The following is an 18,133-nucleotide window of genomic DNA, read 5'->3' on the forward strand; positions in this document are numbered from 1 at the left end:
CCACCGTAGTCGCACCGACGGAAACCCCTAAACACGTCCCAGAGCACTTTCGTGACCAAACATTGAGAGCCCTCTCTTGCCACGAAATAGTGGGGTCATGACAGGCCAACCAGGGTAGACCCAACACCAAGGGAAACGCCGGAGAATCAATAAGGAAAAAATTAATTATCTCCTTGTGACCCTCCTGCGTAACCATACCCAGTGGAGCGGTGGCCTCCCTAATTAGCCCTGACCCTAATGGTCGACTATCTAGGGCATGCACCGGGAAGGGTATATATTCAGAGGAACAATGGGGATCCCTAGACTATGGGCAAATGCTCTGTCAATAAAATGCACCTGAATCTATGAGCGCCTTATGCTGGGAATGCGGGGAAAACTCAGGAAATTGTATAAACAAAAACATGTGAGCAACAGGGGGCTCTGAGTGAGCCTGGTGCCAACTCACCTGTCTCGACTCCCAGAGTAACCTCCCCAGCACCGACCAGCAGTGTGCCCTCTGCTTTCACCGATGGTACAGTGAACGGCCCCTCCTCCGGTCGCCCTAAGCGCAGCACCTCCCAGCTCCATGGGTGTTGGAGCGGTGGTGCTGGGGGATGGAACTGACAGGCCCTGATCCAGACGTCCGCGGGTAGCCAGCAGGTTATCCAGCCAGATGGACAGGTCCACCAGCTGGTCAAACGTATGGTATCCCTGCAGGCCAACTCCTGACGGACGTCCTCGCGCACACTGCACCGGTAGTGATCGATCAGGGCCCTCTGTCTTACCATCCTGCGCTGGCGGCCAGGGTCCGGAAGTCCAAGGCGAACTCCTGTGCGCTCCTTTCCCCTGCCTCAAGTGGAACAGACGTTCATCCGCCACTCTACCGTCAGGCGGATGGTCGTAAACTGCCCGAAAGCGACGGGTGAAAGCGACGGGTGAACGCTTCTCCTTCCCCCCATACGACGTTGGCCCACTCCAGGGCTTTCCCTGAGAGACAGGAGACGAGGGCGGACACGCTCTCAAGTCCCGAAGGAGCCGGGTGGGTGGTCGCCAGGTAGAGTTCCAGCTGGAGTAGGAACCCTTGGCATCCGGCAGCCGTCCCATCATACTCCCACGGGAGCACGAGCCGAATCCCACTGGGACCGGGTGAAGGAGGGGTGAACAGTGGGGGCTATTGTAGTGGTGCCGGTGGAGGCGCTGGCAGACCTCCTCCTCTCGCCCATCGGTCCATCGTCTGCAGCACTCGATCCATGGCGGTGCCGAGATGTTGCAACATGATCGCATGCTGCTGGACACACTCCTCGACCGCTAAAGGGGGGTTGTCTGCTCCTGCTGACTCCATATTCAGGTGCGTGTTTCTGTAAGGATGTGGGTGTAGCTGGTGCACAGGAGTCAGGTGCAGGACAGCGGAGATGAGTAACACAAGGAACTTTACTCAAAATCTCAAAATACAGGAAGTAACACCAGGCCCATAAACAAAGGACCGAACTTGTAATAAACAAACACGCACAAAAACCATGGGGAAAACAGAGGGTTAAATAATGAACATGTAATTGGGGAATTGAAACCAGGTGTGTAAAACCAAAGACAAAACAAATGGAAAATGAAAAGTGGATTGGCGATGGCTAGAAGGCTGGTGACGCCGAACGCCACCCGAGCAAGGAGAGGGACCGACTTCGGCGGAAGTCGTGATAGTGTGCCTTGGATTCTAAATAAATCACTGACAGTGTCACCAGCAAAGGACCCCCACACCATCACACCACCTCCTCCATGCTTCACGGTGCGAACCACACATGCAGAGATCATCTGTTCACCTACTCTATGTCTCATAAAGACACGGCGGTTGTAAACAAAATCTCTAATTCAGACCAAAGGACATATTCCCACCGATCTAATGTCAATTGCTCATGTTTCTTGGCCCAAGCAAGTCTCTTCTTCTTATTGGTGTCCTTCAGTAGTGGTTTCTTTGCAGCAATTCGACCATGAAGGCCTGATTCACGTAGTCTCCTCTGAACTGTTGATGTTCAGATGTCTCTGTTACTTGAACTCTGTGAAGCATTTATTTGGGCTGCAATATTTTAGACTGGTAACTCTAATGAACTTATCCTCTGCAGCAGAGGTAACTCTGGGTCTTCCGTCCTCATGTGAGCCAGTTTCATCGATAGGCTCAAAACACATTAAGAAGGAAAGAAATTCCACAAATTAACTTTTAACAAGGCACACCTGTTAATTGAAATGCATTTCAGGCGACTACCTCATGAAGGTGGTTGAGAGTATACCATAGGTACACTTCAACTATGACAGACAAAATTTGAAAAATCCAGAAAATCACATTGTAGGATTTTTAATGAATGTATTTGCAAATTATGGTGGAAAATAAACTTTTGTTATTGACCAAATACTTATCTCAATACTTTGTTATATACCCTTTGTTGGCAATGACAGAGGTCAAACGTTTTCTGTAAAAGTCTTCACAAGGTTTTCACACACTGTTGCTGGTATATTTATTTTTCTTTTTTCTTTTACACCTTTAATTTAATCTTTATTTAACTAGGCAAGTCAGTTAAGAACACATTCTTATTTTCAACGAAGGCCTAGGAACGGTGGGTTAACTGCCTCGTTCAGGGCCGGAACGATTTTCACATTGTCAGCTCGGGGGATCCAATCTTGCAACCTTACAGTTAACTAGTCCAATGCTCTAACCACCTGCCTCTCGTTGCACTCCACAAGAGACTGCCTGTTACCCGAATGCAGTAAGCCAAGGTAAGTTGCTAGCTAGCATTAAACTTATCTTATAAAAATCAATCAATCATAATCACTAGTTAACTACACATGGTTGATGATATTACTAGTTTATCTAGCGTGTCCTGCGTTGCATATAATCTGACTGAGCATACAAGCATACAATAATCTGACTGAGCGGTGGTAGGCAGAAGCAGGCTCGTAAGCATTCATTCAAACAGCACTTTCGTGCGTTTTGCCAGCAGCTCTTCGTTGTGCGTCAAGCATTGCACTGTTCATGACTTCAAGCCTATCAACTCCCGAGATGAGGCTGGTTTGACCGAAGTGAAATGGCTAGCTAGTTAGCGGGGTGCGCGCTAATAGCGTTTCAAACTCTGTCGATGCGTTCCTGGTTCGATCTCAGGTAGGAACGAGGAGAGGGAAGGAAGCTATACTATTACACTGGCAATACTAAAGTGCCTATAAGAACATCCAATAGTCAAAGGTTTAATGAAATACAAATGGTATAGAGGGAAATAGTCCTATAATTCCTATAATAACTACAACCTAAAACTTCTTACCTGGGAATATTGAAAACTCATGTTAAAAGGAACCACCAGCTTTCATATGTTCTCATGTTCTGAGCAAGGAACTTAAACGTTAGCTTTCTTACATGGCACATATTGCACTTTTACTTTCTTCTCCAACACTTTGTTTTTGCATTATTTAAACCAAATTGAACATGTTTCATTATTTACTTGAGGCTAAATTGATTTTATTGATGTATTATATTAAGTTAAAATAAGTGTTCATTCAGTGTTGTTGTAATTGTCATTATTACAAATCAATTTTAAAAATCGTCCGATTAATTGGTATCAGCTTTTTTGGTCCTCCAATAATCTGTATCAGTATCGGCGTTGAAAAATCATAATCGGTTGACCTTTAGTAGAAGCATGGTGGCTAGGAAAAACTCCCTAGTAAAGGCCAAAACCTAGGAAGAAACCTAGAGAGGAACCAGGCTATGAGGGGTGGCCAGTCCTCTTCTGGCTGTGCCGGGTGGAGATTATAACAGAACATGGCCAAGATGATCAAATGTTCATAAATGACCAGCATGGTCAAATAATAGGTCAAATAATGGTAATCACAGTGAACAGGAGCAGCAGCACAGCCAGGTGGACTGGGGACAACAAGAAGTCATCATGCCAGGTAGTCCTGAGGCATGGTCCTAGGGCTCAGGTCCTCCGTGAGAGAGAGAGAGAGAGAGAGAGAGAGAGAATTAGAGAGAGCATACTTAAATGCACACAGGACACCGGATAAGATGGGAGAAATACTCCAGATATAACAGACTGACCCTAGCCCCCCGACACATAAACTACTGCAGCATAAATACTGGAGGCTGAGACGAGAGGGGTCAGGAGACACTGGCCCCATCCGATGATACCCCCAGACAGGGCCAAACAGGCAGGATATAACCCGACCCACTTTGCCAAAGCACAGCCTCCACACCACTAGAGGGATATCTTCAACCACCTACTTACCATCCTGAGACTAGGCCGAGTATAGGCAGAGTATAGCATTGAAGCCCCCACCCCCTGCCACCCCTTTGTTTTTACACTGCTGCTACATGCTGTTTATTATCTATGCATAGTCACTTTACCCCTACCTACATGTACAAATTACTTCAACGACCCTGTAACCGCGCACATTGACTCAGTACCGGTACCCCCTGTATATAGCCTCATTATTGTTACTTTTTATTTTGTTACTTTTTATTTAGATTTTATTTTGTTTATTTACTAAATATTTTCATAACTATATTTTCTTAACTGCATTGTTGGTTAAGGGCTTGTAAGTAAGCATTTCACTGTAAGCTAGACCTGTTGTATTCAGCACATATGACAAATAAAATTGATTTGATTTAATAGAGAGAAATTGTCCAGTACACTTATTGTATGTTGTTTTCATGTACATTCCCTCATGTCTAAGCTTCTAAGGTGACATTACTGGGCTCCCGAGTGGTACAGCAGTCTAAGGCACTGGATCTCAGTGACAGAGGTGTCGCTACAGACACCCTGGTTTGAATCCAGGCTGTATCACAACTGGCTGTGACTGGCAGTCCCATAGCGCAATTGGCCCAGTGTCGTTTGGGTTTGGCCAGTGTAGGCCGTCATTGTAAATAAGAATTTGTTCTTAACTGACTTGCCTAGTTAAATAAAATATCAGGAAGACTGAAAGAACACGCTGAGTGGGTGGGGACCTTATATTAATGAGCTTCCCTTGACTGACAGCTCTTTGAAACTCTTTGAAACACCCGTGTGGTCTTTGATGACCAGGTAAACAATAGATGTGGTAAAGGAGTCAATGGACCACAGATGTTTTATTGACCAGATTGGCACACAATCAACAAAAATATAACAAAGTATATATTCATCAAATCTGTCATGATCTATGTAGTGTAACAGGCCCACAATGTGGTTACTAAAGTTAGATTTGGGTATATCTGGCTGTTTTCGCTGCATTACATGTAGAAGTTTTCCCTTTTAAGGTTTATAAGAAGCGACTGCTAAATGCTAACGCCCGTTCTTATAACTTGTTAGCATAGCTAGCATACAACAATCACTGGTAGTAGTCAGTCTTTTTGAACTGCAATGCAGTTGATTGGTGATGACGACATGAACATGTATTGGGGTTGACATCCATACAGTATTATATTCTGATTTTCACCTCAACATAGTGTGGAATAGACAAACAATAGCCTAAATGTAGGATCATTTTGCTGGGGGGCAATGAGGAGACTCGGGATCTTTCCCCCATGCGTTTCCATGGCAATTCCATTGTTTTGGTCGAGTTCGATTAACCTCTTTACTGCTTCTATGGGCCACATGTCATTCCAAGCCTAGATAGTATGCCTCAACCCATGTTATCAGCAAAATGTTCTCATGGTCAACAGATCTGATCATGGACTGTTGGATATCAGCAGCTATAATGAATTGCATTTCAATTGTTTTGTAACTAATTACAGAATATACTTCACAATATTATTTTTTTTTTTTAATTGAACCTTTATTTAACTAGGCAAGCCAGTTAAGAATAAATTCTTATTGACATTGACAGCTTACTCCAGTAACTGGAGTAACAGTAACTGTCACAGTAACTGTTGCAATAAGTCCAACTACTAACAGATTGGATTAGTTTATAACAAATGTATTTGTCTTTATTTAGCATAAATCAATCAATGTGCATGCAAAAACACACATATTGAAACAAACAGTAAAAAATAAATAAACCTGCAATAGAGCATGCTGGGAAATATGAAAATGATGGCCATGGTTTTTGAGAGTGTGATGTGATGATCGTATCTTTTTATATTCAAAATATTGGGTACAAAAGTGTACCATTTTATAATAGATTATCCGCGCATGTACCCTAAAAGGTACCGAACCGTACCATGTGAGATTACATGTGTACCTCTGAAGGTACATGATGTGTATTTTCATCTTTTTGTACCCCAGAGAACAATATGGTACCCTAACCACACCCTTTTTTCTGAGAATGTATACCCCTTTGATAAAAACCTGTAAAACAAATTCTGCTGACCTTTTCGTGCCACGGTTTGCTACAAACAGAAGGGCTTACGATAGTTCTATGTTGTAGAAAGGGCATTATTGTCTTTTCTAGCCTATCACACAGTGTGAAGAAAAAATGTGAAACAAAAATCACAAAGGTAACGGCTATAAAGAAGATCAGTTGCCTTTGTGCAACATTGCTATGAAAGGAAAAGACATGTTAACAATTCCATCAATCCAGCTCTCTTAGTTCCTCCATACAGCGCCCCTTCTACCTTCCCTAGATCTCTCTCTCTCTCTCTCTCTCTCTCTCTACTCCTTCCTTTCGTCTTTCGTCTCTGGGAGTACGGGTGCATGTCAAGCGATTGTTGAATTGAAATATTGATGTGGAGTATCAAAGCCGTGCGTAGCACTCCTGTGTTTCCAGAACTAACCGCAAGGCGCTTTGATCACACACTCCTGTGATCTGACTTCTGAAGTTGTTAAGAGTGCCGGAAAACAAAATGCAAACAAACTTCAAGTGCACCTGGTATTGATAAAAGTTTTCTTTGACAAGTGGAGATGTGTGCTGTCTGTCTGTGTCTGCCCAGGTGACTGAAGGCTGGAGCTTGCATACATGCTAATAGACAGGTGTAGGGCCTAGTTGCACAGGTGTGGGAATTCTGGATTCCCTGATATATATATTTTTTTAAACATCTGGATTCTGGAATGTAATCTTTCTACCATTTCAATACTGTTTGTTTAGTATTTTGAGACCGTATTTACAGTATTTACATAGAAATCACTTCTAAAGATCATCATTTATTAAGCACTCTTTTGGGAAGTTGTTTTCGGAGTGACAAGTTTAATTTCCCTGCAAAATATACTGAAATCCCCCCGACTCTCCTCCCCAACACATAAGAGTCAGGAAAAAATGTCCCGATTGAACTTTAAAATGGTCATAATATTGCCTACTGTAAACTTCAGCTGTTGAAATTAGTCCTCCTTCCAATAATACAGTACTGTCATGGTAATTACACACCATATTGTCCCCTTTTTCTCCTTCTGAATGCTTCTTCAGTAAAGCAGTGCAGCCAAGCTGCAGGCTTTAAACCTTCTGTCTGTCTCCTGTCTCTTCCATTAGCCCACTGTTCGTCACATGAGGGTCATTTAGTCAGCTTGGTGCTGTAAAACAGGAGCTTCTGACACAGGCTGCGTTCCAAAATGGAACCCGATTCCTATGTAGAGCACTACTTTTGACCAGGGCCCATGATCTGGTCAAAAGTGGGGCACTATGTAGGGAATAGCCTGCCATTTGGGATATACCCATGGGCCACCAGTACAAAGGCAGTTCCTCTCCTCTGTCCTCTGTTATGTGGCTGTGTGGCCTTTTAGGGTGCAGATGGTCATGACAGCTGGGACATTTTAGTGATCTGAGGGCTTTTAAACTGCCCCCCAGGCAAGATGATGAAATGGGAAGAAAAAAAACAGCTTGACTAGCTACTAGAATATTCTTCATGCATTGTTTTGCATGCTTTAAAGAGGGAATTGATCGGTGACAAAAACAGCATGGCTAGTGGTTTGTCATCTGTAATGGGTGAAAATTGATATTTTTGTTTCCTTATCAACGGAACAGATTGAAACTGAAAGGGCAATCCGGATTATTTACATTGACCCCCCCCCCCCCCCCCCCCCCCTCATGCTGCTACTCGCTGTTTATTATCTATGCATAGTCACTTTACCCCTACCTACATGTACAGTACATTACTTCAACTAACCTGTACCCCCGCACTTCTTATTACATGTTTTAAACATTTTTTACTAGTTTATTTAGTGAATATTTTCTTTAATTCTTGTAAGTAAGCATTTCACGGTAAGGTTGTATTCGGCGCATGTGACAAATAAAATGTAATTTAACATCACAATATAGCAATGACCCTAAGCAAAAATCTATATGCCTCAGGTAGTTTGTGTCTAATATATCTCATAAATGTGGATGTCATCAATTATAATTTCAGTTCAAATTCTTGAAATGGCTTTAAGAAAATATTATATTCGATAGGCCAGCCAAGACATTCTCAGTGTTGAAGTTGGTGGCCAGCTGCCTATCTGACCCTATGGGGTGGCTGGTAGCCTTGTAGTTAGAGCGTTGGACTTGTAAAGGTTTCAAGATCAAATCCCCAAGCTGACAAGGTAAAAATATATATATATATATATATATAAAATAATAATCTGTCGTTCTGCCCACTGTTCCTAGGCTGTCATTGAAAATAAGAATACGATCTTAACTGACTTGCCTAGTTAAATAAAGGCAAAATAAAATAAAAATCCAGCACATCCCTGGATGTTTACAGTTGTGAGGCCTGATTGCCTGCTATCACAACAGCTGTTTACTGAACACTGGGACCGCTCGCTCTCTGGAAAACACTCTCTCGTTGTCCCATGAAATAGTGTAGAAGGAAGCCTGCTTGCTGTATGTATCCAGGTCTATTTAAATGAGCTAACATGGGGAAGGGAAGGTAAGCAGTAAGCAGAGCACCACATGAGCATTGTTTTCACAGTTCAAAGTGAGGAGAGGGTACTTTGCACTTCAAAGCACCTCATCTGGGAGGGAGGGAGGGAGGGAGTCGGTACAGTGGGGAAGGGGGAGGCGGAGGGGGGGGGGGGGAGTGGGGACAGGAAATAGGAATCAGGGTAATTAACAACTTGTGCTGGGTAATAAAGCAAGAGGAGACACAGAGCAGCAGCAGCCTGGGTACCTCAGAGCTTTGAAGATGGGACAGCACTAATATTTGATGTCTTCCTTCTTGGAAGAGCTCTTGCTCTCTTTGATTTGTTTGCAACTGGTTTTCCTTATCTTAAATGTTTTTTTTTTTTATTTCTACCTTTAAAAATCATGAATGATACTATTCGATTCTTTGAAAGGTTGCACTGGGGGATTTACACTGGGTGTACAAAACATTAAGAACATCTTCCTAATGTTGAGTTGCGCACCCCCCCCCCCCCCCCCCCCCCCACACCTTTTGCCCTCAGAACAGCCTCAATTCGTTGGGACATGGACTCTACAAGGTGCCGAAAGTGTTTCACAGGGATCCTGGCCCATGTTGACTCCAATGCTTCCCAGAGATGTGTCAAGTTGCCTGGATGTTCTTTTGGGTGGTGGACCATTCTTGATACACACGGGAAACTGTTGAGCGTGAGAAACCCAGCAGCTTTTCAGTTCTTGACTCAAACTGGTGCGCCTGGTGCACATACCATACCCCGTTCAAAGGCACTTAAATCGTTTGTATCTCTCATTCACCCTATGAATGGCACACATACACAATCCATGTCTCAATTGTCTCAAGGCTTCAAAATCATTCTTTAACCTGTCTCCTCCCCTTCATAAAAATCAAATAAAAATGTATTGGTCACATACACATGGTTAGCAGATGTTAATGCGAGTGTAACGAAATGCTTGTGCTTCTAGTTCCGACAGTGCAGTGATATCTAACAAGTAATCTAACAATTCCCAAACAGCGACCTAATACACACAAATCTAAAGGGGGAATCTACACTGATTGAAGTGGATTTAACAAATGACATCAATAAGGCATCATAGCTTTCACGTGGACTTACATGGTCAGTCTATGTCATGGAAAAAGCAGGTGTTCCTAATGTTTTGTGTACTCAGTGCATATCCAAAGGTGGCAGATCATTTTCTTAGAGACCTTGGATTTCAAAGTGAAAATACTCTGTTCCAAAATGTTGATTAAAAATACTGTTTTACCAGGCAAACATAATTGAGTGCTGCATTTCTGAGGAAAGCTATATTAGCTTTTGTTTTCAGGTGGCAAGCTACGGTTACAGCAAATCTAATGGATATCTTGTACTGTTCAGAAAGGGTGGGCGGAACAAAACCTTTGAAAATGGAGCTGAATTGTCCTCCATCGGCTTTCCTCAGTCGAGGTCATTCGGAGATAAGAGCCAACCACACGCTAAATGCATCACTTGCATGATCTTTGCCGAGGCTGTATATTCATGCGCCAATTAACAGATCATCTCTTGTCAAACCAAAATAAAATGATTGACATCCGTCATTGCATGAATCCTTGCATTAGTATGGCATGAAGGCATGAGCTATAATTCACGGAAAGCTGTTTAAAAATAACGTTTTTATGCATTTCCTTTCTATGTTAGCCATTACCCTTTTTTTATTAGACCAATTGTAACACACTGCATGTATTAGAGGCAACACTGCCCCACACTTCTCCCTGCAAGCCCCTTTATATGCAAATGGCCAGGTAAATAAAACCTTCTCAAACGGCCATAGGGCAAACTTAATCCGTAATGGTTACTACCCTTATGCTTATGTATCTGACCCCTCAAATGAAGTTTCTTTTCGAAAAAAATCGAGTTATTTTGTAAATAAGTAATATTACGTACTGTGTTGGTGTGGTAATAACTAGTTAGTAGAACCCTCGTTTTCCATTCATCAAAATACCAAAGGGTCAGATTGAAATGACATTTGCCTCTTAATGGGGCGGCAGGGTAGCCTAGTGGTTAGAGCGTTGGACTAGTAACCGGAAGGTTGTGAGTTCAAACCCCCGAGCTGACAAGGTACAAATCTGTCGTTCTGCCCCTGAACAGGCAGTTAACCCACTGTTCCCAGGCCGTCATTGAAAATAAGAATTTGTTCTTAACTGACTTGCCTGGTTAAATAAAGGTAAAATAAAATAAAAATAATCTTTAATCTACATTTTGCTTGTCTGTCATATTTTTCTAATGACGCAAACTTTTAAATCACAAAGTAACTGTTCGGAAATGATTCCTTACATGACAGGTATATGACTCATGTATACATTTGGCTAAAGTGGTGTTAGGTATTAATTTAACACGGAACAAAGTCTGATCCTTTTCTGCAACGTTCTCTGCATTTTCTTTAATTGAGAACCGCCGAAATGTGCGAATAATGTGGTTCACAGCAAAAGAGGAGAGGCTCAGGCTTTGCTCTCCTATTTACATGAGAAATGAGCAGAGCTCCCGACTTGAATTTAAGCTCTTGACTTTGTAATGGTTAACAGATCTACAGAATTAGATTAACTCTCCCAATCGGCATGTATTAATGCAGTAGATCTGTGATGGCCTTTCCTTGACCCTGAAGGGTGAGGGAGTCACGCAGGGCAGGACCTATTTTGACGTGTCACCTAGCAGTGAGAACTGGGGAGGCTTTGATTAGGTTTTTATCAATTAGCTTTGTGAGGGAAAACATGTAATGTTATGGTCATGAGGGTGATGTGACATTCTTTACAGTCTGATCCCAAGTGAAGCCTGGGAAGGTGTAACCGTGAGAAAAAGGAGAGAGAACTGAAAGGACCAAGTTTAAAAGCGTTGTATTTGTTTCTGTGATGAAACATATTTGATTTGATCATGTATTGCCCATCTCCACCCCGGTATGCTATATCACCAATGTATTTGACTCTGAATGCTCTGTGATGGGTGATTCATCTCATCTCAAAATAGCTTTGCATTTTGGTACATTGAATAGAATTTAAGCCATGCATTTTCGCGTGTAACTGCTCATGAACTGCTTATCATGAAGATCAAATAACAAGTAAAGACCCCACTTAATTTCAGGCGATGTTGCAAGCGCTGTAGACATTGCTGATAGAGTTCAGCAATTTAAGAATATTATATTTAGAATGCACAATAATAATTATTATTCCATTCGTGCAAATTGTGTTGTTCTAAGCACTGTAGGCAATAATAAATGGAGTGATCTTGGTTTCGATTTTTCTGTCTTCTAAACTATATTGATAATGTTATGTGCAGAAATGCCAAATGGTGACGCTTATTATTACGACCTGGCGTATTATTAATAATAGTAATAGCCTACACGTGTAATAAAGTTGCCCATTTATTGAACAAAATCCGCGTTGATATGCAGTTTATATGCAGAGAAAATCGAGAGCACATCCCTCCCTCAAATTGTACGATATTACTAAATACCTTTTTCACGCCTCAAAGTTTTTCAGAACAATTGAGGGAGGAGTTGTTTTGCAAGGTCAGCATTTGGTTGAAATTGAGTGCAAATTATGAGCAACCCTCTCCGTCAACCAACTATCAATGTAACCCCCTCCTCCCCAATCAACCCCCCCTCCCTACTCCCCTCCTCACATCTCCTCTCCATACTGGTTCTCATGGAGACCCCCGTTGAGAGGACCTTGCCTCTTTATAAAGACAAGATACAACTCATGCAACTGCCTTTGAAATAATCCACAGGATTTCTTGCGATAGTCTCTCCTTCACTTGCACTTCAAAGAAGCGTTCTGCTCTGTGGTTGTATGCGACTGCTGGTGACTGAAAAGAGGACCTACATGAACTGGAATTAGTTTGGTCATTCATTCGGAGTCAGACCATTTTAAGCGTTGTAACCAAGCGGACTGAGGACCGGACACTTGCCTTGCATGACACAGGATTACTTTGTTTCTGGATAGGACTGTTTCTAGTTTCAGGGTCAATCCAAGACCCGGGTGCTTGGTGCGCTTCTCTCCGTCGACACCGCGCACCTTCCCTGGTAAACTCGTTCATCGCTGCCTTTCCGCGCAGCTCGTGTTGCAGGTGCGGAGACACCGAGCGCTTGGACAGATGGCTGCGCTGACGATACAACGGAATGACAACTTTCTACACACCTTTTTACAGGTTTGTAATCGTTTTGATACGAATCGATATAGGCACTTCTATACAGTTTATTGCGTCTGCATAAATGTGCGGCAATCATTTGTTCAAGGTTAATAAATCTGCAGAGTTCTAAAATGTGATGTTCAGTAGGCTGTCCCGTTTATAGCTAAGTAAACGTTTTATTATTTTAAAACCTGACAGAATGAAAGAGTGTTAGGAAGTTTTGAGTTGCACAGAAACTGTATCATGATATAGTTGTAGTCAATAAATATTTGTGGATATTGTAGTTGACATTTGTATATGTAAAACCTCTGGAATCTGATATCCAAGAACAAATAAAAGTACCTCGTGAGAAATTACTGTTATTTGCACACTATACATTTTTTAAATACACAATAATCACTTGAATTGCTATGATTCCTGAAGTTTCACCAGACTTATTGTAAAAACATCCTGTGACAACATGTGATGTAAAAAAAAGTACTTTATGAAAAAATTTGATAGATTGATTAGCCTGGGTCATTAGAATGAGTTAGTGAATTATGTTCTTTATCCATCTTCCACCAGGACCGGACCCCCAGCTCGTCCCCAGAGGGAGCCCCCAACGCCCTGTCCTTCCTGGCCACCACCTGTAGCCAGGCCTGGCAGGTGGGTGGCACGGTGGGCTCTGAGAGCTCCCAGTTCCCCTATGAGGGGGCGGTGGGGGTGAGCTCAGCCTCCGGGATGTTCCAGCTCTGGAGCAACGAGGTGGCGGTGGCCCCTAGTTCTAGTCTCAGCGCCTCCAGTCTCACTGCAGCCGCACATCAGATGACATTCGCGGTGCCCAAGGTCCAGTTCCCTGTTGGCCCTGGACAGAGTCTGCCTTCTGGCCTGGGTCCTCACCCCCACGCGCTCTACCATCACCACCACCATCACCACCACCACCACGAGCTGCCCCTGACTCCGCCGGCCGAGCCTCCCTCCGCCTACTCTTTCGAGCTCTCCCCCGTCAAGGTCCTCTCATCCCAGAGCCAGGGTCCCAATGGGCCGCAGTACTACCCCCAGCATAATGGAGTCTCTGTGGGACAAAACTTCCCCGGCTTCTTTCAGAACTCTGTATCCTCCGCCAGGCACCATCTATCCGGCGGACAACACCATGTAGGGGAGGAGGGCCAGCAGGGCTGGTGGAGCCTCCCCCAGACCACTGGCCACGGAAGCCCCACCAACCACCACCCCTTTTCCCTGGGCCGGCAGCTGGTCCTGGGCCACCAGCCCCAAATCGCAGCCCTCCTACAGGGCACCTCCAAGGGCCTGTTATCCTCCACACGCCGCTGCCGTCGCTGCAAGTGCCCCAACTGCCAGGCCAACGGCGGGGGACTCGAGTTTGGCAAGAAACGACTGCACATCTGTCATATCCCAGAGTGCGGCAAGGTGTACAAGAAGACGTCTCACCTGAAGGCCCACCTGCGCTGGCATGCCGGGGAGAGGCCGTTCATCTGCAACTGGCTGTTCTGCGGGAAGAGCTTCACGCGCTCCGACGAGCTACAACGCCACCTCAGAACACACACCGGGGAGAAGAGGTTCGGATGCCAGCAGTGCGGGAAGAGGTTCATGAGGAGCGACCACCTCTCCAAACACGTCAAGACTCACCAGAGTAGGAAGAGCCGGTCCGGTGGGAACACGTCAGACTCTCTGTTGGCCAATATCAAGAGAGAGTAGAACGGACTAGAGGGGGGGATTCAATAGACTCTATATAGAGCCAAGAGACTGCAATATGTGATGGTACTGTAACTGCCACAGACCCTCTGAGGGAGAGTGGTGCGGACCACAAGGACAACCTATAGACTATTAACCTCTGTAGTCGTGACCATTTTCAGCCCGTCAGCAAAACGCTTTTGAGAGGTATTTCACAACAAGGGAAGCAAATCGAGTGGCGAGGTTCAGGATTGTTGATATGGACACAGAGCGTTCACTGGGCATTTCTAGGTGTCGCACAAAAAAGGATCTCCCATAGCAAAGGGGGTAGCCACTCTTTACCTTTGATGGTGACAGTATAACCTGGTTCCCACATGAATCAGCTGTCAATGTCCACGGTCAAATCAAATCAAAGTTTTGGTTGGTCACGTGCACACGGTACAGTGAAATGCTTGCTTGCTAACTCAACAATGCAGTGCCATAATATCAATCAAGAATCAAATGCCAACTACAAAAGTCCAAAAATAACATAAAAACTAGTGTTAAAGGTAGGTACATAATAGAATATACAGTATGATTGATTTAAAAAAAAAATCTAAACGAAGACTGTTTTTAAGTAGCAAAGTGGATAGCAGCTTGAATAGATTAGTCATGATAAATAACAATTCCCGAGGTCTTCATTTTATTTTTGATTTCATTTGTAATATTGAAATATCAATCATTCAGCAAATTTATGTAACATGCAAGTGATCCACTTTCTGCACGTTTCATCTTTTAGAATCTGGAATTCAGAAACAATTTTTGATAATGGAATGTGAATTACACGAGGAAGAAAATGTATCTGAATTAAGTATACCACATATCGGTTGATTTTTGGCCAAATGTATATATTGATCTGACGGTTGATTGTGGGATCAGTGTTATAATGTTTTATTCATGGATATATAAACCCCTATCTCAGTTTCATCTGTTGCTGAAATTGATTCTTGTTATTTAATCAGAATGTGAATTGCCATTCCTATGTGTACAAACCACAATTTGTTGGAAGACTTTGTAAATAATGTATCACTTTCACAGACAACTTAGTTGAAGTTAAGACTGCATGTACATTTGAATAAACGGGAATTCCTTGCTAAAGCAAATATATATTCAATGTTATATGTTATTTTCTCAGAGTGATAGTGTGAGACTCAAATGTTTTTTTTTTTTGCCTTCTTCCACCTAAAACAGTGAACGGCATTCTAGTCAACCAAAATATCTAACGTTTCATTCAAATGTAATTTCATTGTATTCATTCAGAATACAACTGGTGGGTCATTGTATCATTGAAGTGTGAAGCAAACACCTCTTAAAAATGGGGAGTGGAGGGGGGATGTTCAAAGATTTCACACCTCAAAGTAAACACGGAGAGACCACCATTGACTGGGGACGGGGGCTGTTTGTGGGAGACGGGGGCAGTTTGGGGTGGGCCTTCTGCAATCAAGTTCACAGTCATGTGGCTTTAATGGCTGTTTTCTTTCTCTGAATGGAGGAGATTGAGACAACAGATGCAATGGCCCTCCACTCGACGGGACTCCCCCCGTGAATAGGACCCCTGTTGCTCAGACCCCTCCCCCCCAGTGGTGACAGGAAAGCCCTTTGATTTTGAAAGTTAATACCTCTCTCACTCCTCTCTCTTCCACCCCCCCCCCCCCCCCAGTTCCTATATATCACAGTTGTGTTACGTTCAGCCCTGCTTTACTGCCTAGGGTGACCTTTTATTCTGAGGGGAACTAACCAACTAACAATCCCTCTTGGTGATAGGAACTCCCTTTGATTTAGCCCCATGAAAGTTAATACTCTTTATACCCCCCCCCCCCCCCCCCCCCCCACGCATATATCCCAGACATCTTACAATCAAGACCTGCTCTCCTCTACAGCTCAGGACCAGGGCGAGTATTTATTCTGAAGAACAGATTTCTGGTGTCCCTTCTTGTCCAGGCGTTATCTCTTTTGTGCATTTCCACACAGAGTTTTACCCAAAAGGCTCTACATGGGTCGGCACCCGTGTCTCATTTGACCATGGCTCCCGAGGACCTGCTTTGAATTGGGGCCAAAGCCAGGCCTACTGCGACTTTTCAGCTGTCATTTACATTACAATGGCTAACAGGGAACTTTAACACCTTCTCACAAAGCAACTGTTTTGATCATGCAAAAGGTTGTTGATCATGCTTTTCACAGGTCCTCACTGTCAGCCCGAGATATGGAAACACAATTTCCCTAGTATAACATAAGGGTGTATACACTAGTGTAACACTGGTGTTACAGTCGAAAAGCAGCATTTGTCTTCAGGGGCTGTTTGAAGGGTACTTTCTTTAGTTTAGGCTGGGGTATGTGGCACTATAATTAAAAAAGGTGGGACCTTCCTCCTTGCTATTTCTGTATATATGAGCAGGGTTAGGTCCTTTTTCCTTTTAGGGTTAATTTTCAGATTAGAATATATATACCCCGTTGTCCTGGCTAAAATCCCAATCTGGTTCTCATACAGTTGAAGTCGGAGGTTTAAATACACCTAGGATGGAGTCATTTAAAACTGGGTTTTCAACCACTCCACAAATGTCTTGTTAACAAACTATAGTTTTGGCAACAATTGTTGACAGACAGATTATTTGACTTATAATTCACTGTATCAGAATTCCAGTGGGTCAGAAGTTTACACACACTAAGTTGACTGTGCCTTTAAACATCTTGGAAAATTCCAGAAAATGTTGTCATGGCCTTAGAAGCTTCTGATAGGCTAATTTACATAATTTTAGTCAATTGGAGGTGTACCTGTGGATGTATTTCAAGGCCTACCTTCAAACTCAGTGCCTCTTTGCTTGACATCATGGGAAAATCAAAAGAAATCAGCCGAGACCTCAGAAAAATAATTGTAGACCTCCACAAGTCTGGTTCATCCTTAGGAGCAATTTCCAAATGCCTGAAGGTACCACGTTCATCTGTACAAACAATAGTACGCAAGTATAAACACCATGGGACCACGCAGCCGTCATACCGCTCAGGAAGGAGACGCCTTCTGTCTCATAGAGATCAACGTATGACCTCAATCCTATAGAACATTTGTGGGCAGAACTGAAAAAGCGTGTGCGAGCAAGGAGGCCTACAAACCTGACTCAGTTACACCAGCTCTGTCAGGAGGAATGGGCCAACATTCACCAAACTTATTGTACGAAGCTTGTGGAAGGCACCCCGAAACGTTTGACCCAAGTTAAACAATTTAAAGGCAATGCTACCAAATACTATTTGCGTGTATGTAAACTTCTGACCCACTGGGAATGTGGTGAAAGAAATAAAAGCTGAAATAAATCATTCTCTAAAGTATTATTCTGACATTTCACATTCTTAAAATTAAATAAATGATCCTAACTGACCTAAAACAGGGAATTTTTACTAGGATTAGGATTAAATGTCAGGAATTGTGAAAAACTGAGTTTATATGTATTTGGCTAAGGTGTATGTGAACTTCCGACTTCAACTGTACCATCATGGCCACCTAAGCATCCCCAGCTTCCAGT

General features: G+C 43.3%; 1 protein-coding gene across 2 annotated transcripts in view; it reads left to right on the top strand.

The window, feature by feature from the left end:
* The window catches only part of sp5l (Sp5 transcription factor-like), a 45,338-nt gene extending 29,460 nt beyond the window's left edge, over positions 1 to 15,878 (top strand). The window contains exons 2-3 of one of the 2 annotated variants that reach the window (XM_036946878.1): positions 12,722 to 12,926; positions 13,473 to 15,878. In XM_036946878.1, the coding sequence (XP_036802773.1) occupies positions 12,873 to 12,926; positions 13,473 to 14,603 (1,185 nt within the window). In that variant the 5' untranslated portion in view covers positions 12,722 to 12,872 and the 3' untranslated portion in view covers positions 14,604 to 15,878. Of the gene's footprint in view, positions 1 to 12,466; positions 12,927 to 13,472 lie in introns of those variants that run through there. The other variant, XM_021565862.2, reaches the window with a different exon arrangement.
* Positions 15,879 to 18,133: the final 2,255 nt, after the last annotated feature.

The sequence above is a fragment of the Oncorhynchus mykiss genome, chromosome 16, assembly GCF_013265735.2.
Source record: "Oncorhynchus mykiss isolate Arlee chromosome 16, USDA_OmykA_1.1, whole genome shotgun sequence".
NCBI classification, from domain to species: Eukaryota; Metazoa; Chordata; class Actinopteri; order Salmoniformes; family Salmonidae; genus Oncorhynchus; species Oncorhynchus mykiss.